The sequence below is a fragment of the Colobus angolensis genome, unplaced genomic scaffold, assembly GCF_000951035.1.
Source record: "Colobus angolensis palliatus isolate OR3802 unplaced genomic scaffold, Cang.pa_1.0 Scaffold422, whole genome shotgun sequence".
Classification (NCBI taxonomy): domain Eukaryota; kingdom Metazoa; phylum Chordata; class Mammalia; order Primates; family Cercopithecidae; genus Colobus; species Colobus angolensis.
The window spans coordinates 2,076,870-2,086,287 of NW_012117622.1; the positions used below are offsets into that span (position 1 = coordinate 2,076,870).

Here is a 9,418-nt window from a genome sequence, read left to right on the forward strand (position 1 = left end):
GACATCCACTTCACTCCTTTCTGAAACCCCAATCAAAGGACAGCAAAGGGATTTTTTAAAGATATAAGCTATAGCACTAAAGTCTGGAATCTAAATGGATGCTAAAAGACTAAGATGGCGACGGAGCTGAATCCTAGGCCAGCAGCAGGGAAAGCCAAGATCCAACCTGATCTTCACCCCAGAATGCCCAAAAGACTCCAGAACTGGCAGTTCAAGATAACTCTGGAAGATGGGGTGAAGTAGGAGCTAAAATAAAGAGAAAGAGTTTCTATGTAGCCATCAGAGCCCCAAATCTCACCTCCACTCCCAGAGGCTCCTCCCTTTCCTGGCAAAGAACTGGAGAATGATTCTCTAAAGCAAATGAAAACAAAGGTTTCAGCGCTGGGGAAGAATGGGCTTAGTTAAGAATAGGGGCACCATCACGAACATGGGGACTAAGAGAATGTATGTGTATCAGTCCAGATTTAGTCAGAAAATAGATGCTATTCTAGGTATTACAGGCAGGAAGAGATTTGATACAGGAAATTAAAAGCTTAAAAAATCATGGGAAGGGCAGTGAGAGCCACAGTCAGAGAAATCACTGCCTATGTTCAGGAAATCAGGATGTACAAGCGTCACAAGAAACTGCACAGATGACGTCAGATCCCCCACCACTGAGCTAATTGTGTCCCAGAAGGACACTTAGATGCTGCTAGGAAAACCTCAGATCGACCAGGTGCCACAGTTGCAATAGGAAAGTGGCTGGCTTCTCCTTCTTTTTTGCCTTCTAAATCTCTTACTGGAAAAATCAATATCAGAATCTTACCACCAAAAGACTCTGGGAAATGCAATGTCCAGGAGCCAGCCCCTGCAATGATGGGAGAAGCTTAGCAAAGCACAGACACAGATGAGAACCTACAGGCACTATCCAGCTGGTATCCAATACCCAGATGGGCGGACCACCTTCACCCTCTGCTCCCACTCAGTTCCCTGAATATTGGCAGACAAGCCTATATTTTCCAGACAAGAGATCAGAATAGTCTCCTAACTGGTAGCCAAAGGAAAAAAAAAAAAAATGAAGACACTAACATTTAAGCTTCCCCAAAGAAAACAGCCCAGCCAGGTCACCCTACGATGAAACTCACAGTTCAGAGAAAAAAAAAATTCCTATCTATGAAATAGTCAATTCCCAGCTCAAGTAGCTCTAATTTTTTCAAAAAGTGTCGATCAAATTCTCTAAATTTTAATTTGCTTCAAAAAGAATGTGCATGCAACATATGACATCTATGCTTGAGCTAAAATTAAGACAATAATTTAATGTGAACCCATAAAAGCTACATTTCAGGTGAGGTATGTGACTGGAATAAGTGGTTATATCTTCTTGCCTAAACTCTAGAACTTTGGTTTCCAAAGTAAGGCCTGGTAACCCTGTGACACCCCAGAGTCTTTAAGTAATTTGGGAGGTCAAAACTATTTTCATAACATGAAGTTACTTGCCTTTCTCTCTCTCATTCTCTCACAGCATACAGTGGCATTTTTTCAAGGCTATATGACATGCAATGACATCATTTCAAAAGCTAACAGAATGTAATTGTTCGAATTGTTTTAAATTTTTCTCAGTTTTAATTTCTAGTGTGGTAAATAGCAACAGACATCACACAAAAGCGTTTTGTGGTTCTCAAAAACGTTTAAGCGTATAAAGAGGTCAGAAAGCTTGAGAATCACTGCTTGAGAACAACTTTTCAGCTAGTTGCTTTTGGAAGGAAACTTTTGACATGTGAAACTAATAAGATTTACTTTAAGTTTGTATCTTCAAAGTGGAAAAAAAGTCTGTCTGCTCCTAAATTTTGCTTTACTACCTCGTATCAGTTTATCCATTAGGAGGAAGAGTTTTCCACTGAGATCCTAAATTAACTTTTTTTTCTCCCTGCAAGTAAGCATTATGATGGGAAGTCTCATTGCCTGCAAGGCAACGTGCATAGTACAATGGTAAAATGCAGAGAATCTACAGGGACTCAAACAAATACTTGTACACCAACAATTGAAGCAGCTTTATTCACAACAGTCAAAAGGTAGAAACAACCCGATGTCCATTAACAGGTGAATGGACAAATAAAATGTAATACATGTACATATAGATGATGGAATATTATCCAGCCTTAAGAAGGAAGGAAATTCGGATACGTGCTACAACACTGAACCTTGATAACATTATGCTAAAAGAAATAAGCCAGACACAAAAGGACAAATACTGTGTGATTCGACTTGTATAAAGTGCCGAAAATAAGCAAATTCACAGGGACAGACAGTTGAATGGACATTACAAGGGGCTAGGAGAAGGGAGAAATGAGGGTTTATTGTCAAACAAATACAGAGTTTCAGTTTGGAAAGATGAAAAACTGGAGATCGACAGTAGTGCTATTTACACAACAATGCGTAGTGATAGTTACACAACAATGCGAATGTAATTTAATGCCACTGAATTGTACAATTAAAATGAGTTAAAATGTTTCAATGCAAATGTAATTTAATGCCACTGAATTGTACAATTAAAACAAGTTAAAAGGTTTCAATGCAAATGTAATTTAATGCCACTGAATTGTACAATTAAAACAAGTTAAAATGTTTTGTTTGTCTTTTGAGACAGTCTCGCTCTGTCGCCCAGGCTGGAGTGGAATGGCAGGATCTTGGCTCACTGCAACCTCTGCCCCCCAGGTTCAAGCGATTCTCCCTGTTTCAGCCTCCCGAGTAGTTAGGACTACACGCACCCGCCACCACGCCTGGCTAATTTTTGTATTTTTAGTAGAGATGGCGTTTTGCCATGTTGGCAAGGCTAGTCTCAAACTCCTGACCTCAGGTGATCCGCCCGCCTCCACCTCCCAAAGTGCTGGGATTATAGGCGTGAGCCACCACACCTAGCCAAAATGGTTTTAAACAGATTCTAGAGTCAAACAATCCGGATTCATATCCCAGCTCTACCGCTTGCTCTCTGTGTGATCTTTGTACTTGAGTTTCCTCATCTGCAAAATGGTAACTGTATAAAACATAGGTTTGTTGTGATGATTAAATAATGAGTTCATATACGCATAATAATATATGCAATAATAAGAAGGCTTGGAATGATGCATGACACCTAGTAAGTGCCCTATCACTAGGTCTCAAACTTTGGCATGTTTCAGAATCACCCAAATTGCTTATTAACACACAGACTGCTACACCCCCACCCCCAGATATTCTGTTTCAGAAGGTCTGGGGTGGGACCCAAGAATTAGCAGTTCCCAAGACATGCTAGTGCTGCTGGTTCAGGGAGCACACTTTGAAAACTGCTCTATATACATGTGAGATGTCATTATTATTACTGGCAATGCCTGGAAGAATACCAGGCACATCAATAAATACTTGTGGAAGAAAGGACAGAAAGACAGAAAGATTCACTGAGCCCCTAACATGAAGTGTTCCCACAAGTAGATGGAGATCTCAAAGTCTTTCCTGGTGGATATCTAAACCAGCCACTCCCACCAGGTCCCTGTCATCAGAGTTTTCCAAAGACTCCCAGGAAGACAAAGAACCAACAGTGACATCTCAATATCACTGAGCAAAATGGGGAAAAAAAGTTCCTTCTTACAAAACAGTCCTGATGCGAAAAGGGAAGAAGAGGTAGGGGTAAGGGGCAACCATTTATGCTGAGTCTCAGATCCCCTCTGGCCACCCTTTTGGTTCAGCCACTGTGAGCAGCTGATTGCCATAGCAGGTGCAGCCCAACAGTCTTAGCCTCAGCTGCACTGAGGACCTCTTGCTTCTCAGCTGCTGCTAGTCCTGCTCAGCCTGTCAAAACACTTCCCATTTGCCTACAAATACAGACTTGGAAGAGTGAGGGCTTTTCCACTCCTAGAACAAACCTTGACCAATGGGGGATGGGAGTCAGTGGATAAATACTGTACTCCACTCTGCTCCATCTCAAGTGGACAATTCTGAGGCACACTCTGCAGTTACCCAGGGAGTCCTCAGTGAGTTTTAGCTCTAGCTGCCCACTGTGGAATACTCATTCTCGGAATGACTTTCCTTCTTTCTCTTTGTCACTATTCTCTTGCTCATAATTCCACTTCTGTTCCCTGAGATAACTTTCCAAAATAAACTGCCTTGTCTAAGCCTCCCCATTTTCAGTTGACCCAAGCTAAGACAAGGCATAAACAGCTCCACTTACAATGCAGGTGGGCAGGGGGGGCAAAATTAGCACAAGAGAGCAAACCATGAGGACAGACTAGAGCCGTTGTGCTGCATGACACAGACTACGTAATGCAGGCATTCAAAGGAAAGGATGAAGTCTGAAGCAGAAGGTGAAGGTTGAGAGAGAGCCCAGAAAAAAATGATCACAAGAGGAAAGTGGTCTTAGAAAAGGAAATGAGTTGGCCTGGTGCGGTGGCTCCCACCTATAATCCCAGCACTTTGGGAGGCCAAGGTGGGTGGATCACGAGGTCAGGAGTTCAAGACCAGCCTAGCCAACATAGTGAAATCCCGTCTCTACTAAAAATACAAAAAAGTAGCCAGGCGCGATTGTGGGCATCTGTAATCCCAGCCACTTGGGAGGCTGAGAAAGAAAAGGAAATGAGTCTTACACATGGACAAGCCAGAGACTCGCCTCACTGGAACTGACCACCTGGAAACTGAAGAGACACAGGACCAAAGTACATCCAGATAAATGAGCAGCTCAACAACCAAAGAGATGAGAGGAGATTTCCATGCTGGTCCAGGGAGGCTTACAAGCAGAAGTGTGAACCAAGACATCCCTCCTCCACTTAGGCACACAAAACTTCCTACATAACCCCTGACAACCAGACTCTTGGGCTTACAATTTGTGATTAACTCTTTTTCTTTCTCTCTCTTTTTTTTTTCTTTTAGACAGAGTTCTAATAGATAATTTTAGAATTTTTGTATTTTTTTTTTAGTAGAGATGGAGTTTCACCATGTTGGCCAGGATGGTCTTGATCTCTTGATGTCGTGATCTGTCTGCCTTGGCCTCCCGAAGTGCTAGGATTACAGGCATGAGCCACCATACCCAGTCATGACTGACTATTTTGCTTTCTTCTTTCTTCCTTCTATTCTTCTCTCTTTCCTCCTTTTTTATTCTTATTTTTTTATTTTTTATTTATTTTTATTTTTTTTTTGAGATGGAGTCTCACTCTGTTGCCCAGGCTGAAGTGCAGTGGCGCAGTCTCGGCTCACTGCAACCTCCGCCTCTGGAGTTCAAGCAAGTCTCCTGCCTCAGAACCCCCCACCCCTACTCCCCAGTAGCTGGGATTATAGGTGTGCACCACCATGCCCAGCTAATTTTTGTGTTTTTAGGAGAGATGGGGTTTCACCACGTTGGCCAGGCTAGTCTCGAACTCCTGACCTCAGGTGATCCACCCGCCTTGGCCTCCCAAAGTGCTGGGATTACAGGTGTTAGCCACCTCACCTGGCCTTTCCTCCTTTTTTAAAGCAAATGTGAATGTGATTACTAATTGGCCAGACACACTTTATGTATTAATTTATTTAATCCACAAAACAACCTTTTGAGATAGGTTGTTACTGTCTCCATTTTACAGATGGAGAAACTGGGGCTCAGAGAAGTTACACACTGGGTGACAGAGACAGGATTCAAACACTGCCAGTCTGCGCTCTCTCCTTCACATTTGACCCCCACAATGAAGTCATCACATTCTATGTGATAATCTCCCTGATTCCTCTCTCAACATTTCCCATATGTTTTATCCTCATCATGTGCAGAGCCTGTAACTCCATGGAATTCATACATTTCCAAAGCATTCACTGAGTTCGTGGTATATATACCAGATGCTACACCAGCTGCTGGGAATAACACAAAGTCCCCACTCTCCAGGAAGGTCACACTCAAAGGCAGAGACAAGCACGTGAACATGTTGCTGGGGGTTAGACAGGAGTGCTTACGTCTAGTGGGAGGCAATATGGAAATGATTCATAGAGCCAGAACCACTTGAATTCAGTCTTGAAAAGAAGCTCCACTGGGAAGGTGCATTACAGACCTTGCACAATGAACCAAACCATGGAGAGGTGAACCTACATGTCAAGGTGGGAGGGTGGACCCAGGATGAAATCAAAGATGTAGGTGAAAAACAAATTCTCACTCATCCCAAAATAGCTGTTATTGAGCATCTGCTATGTATTAAGCCCTAGGAGGTAGGAAGAAGAGAAGAGAGATACTAATACACTACTCATATCCCACAAAGGTGAAGAATGGCAAAGGTCTACAGACAGTGCCTTAGACATGGTAGGTACATCACAAAGATTTGTTGATTCACAGTCTTTCTCCAACATCACTTTAAATCACATGACCAAGAATAGCTTTCCATAACTGACCATATAAAATCAAGACCAAATGTTTTCCAGATTCAAGGCCCCTATCGTCTACTCTCTACTTGGTTCTGCCTCACTTCTTGCTACTTGCCAAACGTATCTTTTTATTCTAAATACATGACAGGCAAATTAGTGGGAAATATTCACACTTTATATCTCCTTTGCACATATAATTTCCCTGGCCTGGAATATTGATCTCCCTTATTTTCTAGCCATCTTTGTACATAACCTTTTTCAAAAGTAACCAATGCAGGGATGATTTTTTTTTCCACTCAGCTGGTTTTGGCCTTTTCCCTAAGACATCCCATGGCGCTTGTGGATTAAAGTTTCTGGTGTGTTTAACACCAAAGGATTTTGCTCTTTACGGTCCTTATAGTCATGCATGTATGAGATGGCACATAGTAGGTGCTGAAGAAACCCTTATCAGACTCATAGTATAGTGTTACATACTGTAACAAAATACTGGCTGGTTGCAGTGGCTCATGCCTGTAATCCCAGCACTTCGGGAGGCCAAAGTGAGTGGATCACTTGAGGTCAGAAGTTCGAGACCAGCCTAACCAACATGGCGAAACCCTGTCTCTACTAAAAATACAAAACTAGCCTGGTGTGGTGGCACATGCCTGTAATCCCAACTACTTGGGAGGCTGAGGCAGGAGAATCGCTTGACTCCAGGAGGCGGAGGTTGCAGTGAGCTGAGATCATGCCATTGCACGTCAGCCTGGGCAACAAGAGCAAAAATCCATCTCAAAAAAAAAAAAAAATTCCCATTATCAAGCACTGTGCTTTAAGATAAATATTATCAAACCTTCCTTCCCTTCCTCCCCTGAAACATAGATAATGAAATATACTGCTTCATCAGCCTTGTAAATTAATCCCAGTCTCCCTCAAGGAACTGCTATGATGTGACTGAAATCATCAGTCTACACTGGACGAGATGGTTCTAGAATAGTAACTTTCTAGAAACACACACAGTAAGCTCCCAATAACTATTTGTGGAAGTGAATTAAAACCATCAGCCTTTTTTCCCACACCTGCTATCCACTACATTATGCAGCAAAAACTTCCAAGAGCAAAGTTTGTAAGCAGAATTTGAAGAAGAGCCCAAATCAAACATGGGGAAAGTCACTTGACCCACTTTCCATGTCATGCTATCCTAAAAGACTTAAGCCACTTTCTTCTTCCTGGAGGTAACGGTCTGTCAGTTGCTTAGGTTAGTTAGGACTATCATCCCTCTCCAACTTTAGGAACTGCCCAACACTGGCCATACAATCTGAAAATGGCATTTTCAAATAATTTATGGATAACATACTAAGAAAGGACTGCCGATTGTCACATTCCACTCGGTGGATCTTTTCGAAAGAAAAAAAAGTAAGCAATCAAAAAATAAATTAGGTTTTATCCCTCAAATGATATGTAATTACCATAAATTAAAAAACTAATGTCACAGAGAGGATACTAACTCTGATACTCCAATGTATATCGAGCAAAAATGCTTTGCAGCCAGCCAAAATCAACCCACAGATAATAAAGGAAACTTTGGAAATGTTGCCGCTCATTTGGACTTTTCTTTTCCCCTCTGACAATACTCCACATACTATGAATCAAAGGTATTGGACAATTGCGAGGCCTGCCTCAGTCCATCCAATCCATGCGCCTTCCAATGCATTGAGATCTGCCGGGTGACATATGAGATCTAAAGTGGATGGATAAAAATAACTTGGTCCTCAAAAAGACATGATAAACGCCAGACAGCTGAGTCACTTAGAAGCCTATTTTGACTTTTGAAAGGGACATTCACCTCCTGCTGCTTCTCACACATTGACATAGAACCAGGTGAAAACCACCACCAACCGCCCCCGGTAGAAGGCGGCGATCCCTCTCAGCTTCCTCCTCCATTCTCCGAGGTCACGACTCGGGATTGAACTTTTAATAATTTATACTTGAGCATGTCAGTCCAAGTGACTCATTTAGAAGGGTAAGGGGGGAAGGCTTAAGAAAACCATCACAATCCAGTAAATCCCCTATTTCGGCTGCCCGAGTGGAGGCACCAGAAGGTTTCGTCTGCCTTTTTTTTTTTTTTTTTTTTTGAGACGGAGTCTCTCTCTGTCTCCCAGGCTGGAGGACAGTGGCACGATCTCGGCTCACTACAGCCTCCTCCTTCCCGGTTCAAGCGATTCTCAAGCCTCAGCCTCCTGAGTAGCTGGAACTACAGGCGCCCGCCACCACACCCGGCTAATTTTGGGGTTTTTTTAAGTAAAGACGGGGGTCTCGCCATATTAGCCAGGCTGGTCTCGAACTCCTGACCTCAGGCGATCCGCCCGCCTCCGCCTCTTAAAGTGCTGGGATTACAGACGTGAGCCACCGCGCCCGGCCCTGACATTCTAAAGGCAAGAAAAGGAGTAGGGTGAAATGGGAAGTGGTGGAAGAAAAGCTCAGAGAGCAAATCAGAATTGTCAGGAGTGGGGATCCCTGAGCAAAGCAAGTGGTCCCAGAAAAAGAAGTGTGTGTGTCCGGGCGTTTGGGGGAATCATCCCGTCCACCTACCCGCCCTGCGCTCTGCCCCGGGCAGGACACAAACGATCTGCAACGTGCAGTTCGGAACAGGGAACTCCTGGACCTCATCTATCTTTAAACGGCGGCGGGGCTGTGTGCAAGCTGCTGGGAATTGGGCCCTTCCAGCCTGGGGAGGCTGGAGGAGCAAAGCCACCAGTCTTCGGCTGCAGCAGCCCTGGGGCGCTCACTGTCTGCCGAACTGCAGTGCTCCTGAGCCAACTCTGCCGCCCGGAGAAAGAGAAGAGGTCCCCGGCCGCCACTGCGCATCTTCTCCCCTGGCTTCACGTGCTGCAGGCCGCCGGCCCCGCGACCCTCCCCCGAGGCGCCGCACTTACGGGGGAGTCGTAGGAGAAGGCGCACTCGTTCTTGTAGACCCTGTCGCCGGACCTGGGCACGCGGATCGTGGGCATGTGGGGCACCAGCAGCTCGCCGATGTCTCCTGCAGCCATCTTCCGGCCTCCGCTGCCGCCCGGCATGCCGAACAGGGCGCCCCGGCGCTGCATGGCCTCGGCAC

General features: G+C 44.4%; 1 protein-coding gene across 2 annotated transcripts in view; it reads right to left on the minus strand.

Annotated features, from left to right (window-relative positions):
• USP13 (ubiquitin specific peptidase 13 (isopeptidase T-3)) overlaps nt 1-9,410 on the minus strand; it is a 134,211-nt gene extending 124,801 nt beyond the window's left edge. Inside the window, exon 1 of one of the 2 annotated variants that reach the window (XM_011956716.1) lies at nt 9,240-9,410. In XM_011956716.1, coding sequence (XP_011812106.1) covers nt 9,240-9,407 — 168 coding nt within the window. In that variant the 5' untranslated portion in view covers nt 9,408-9,410. Of the gene's footprint in view, nt 1-8,895; nt 8,948-9,239 lie in introns of those variants that run through there. The other variant, XM_011956717.1, reaches the window with a different exon arrangement.
• Between the last annotated feature and the right edge of the window lie 8 nt (nt 9,411-9,418).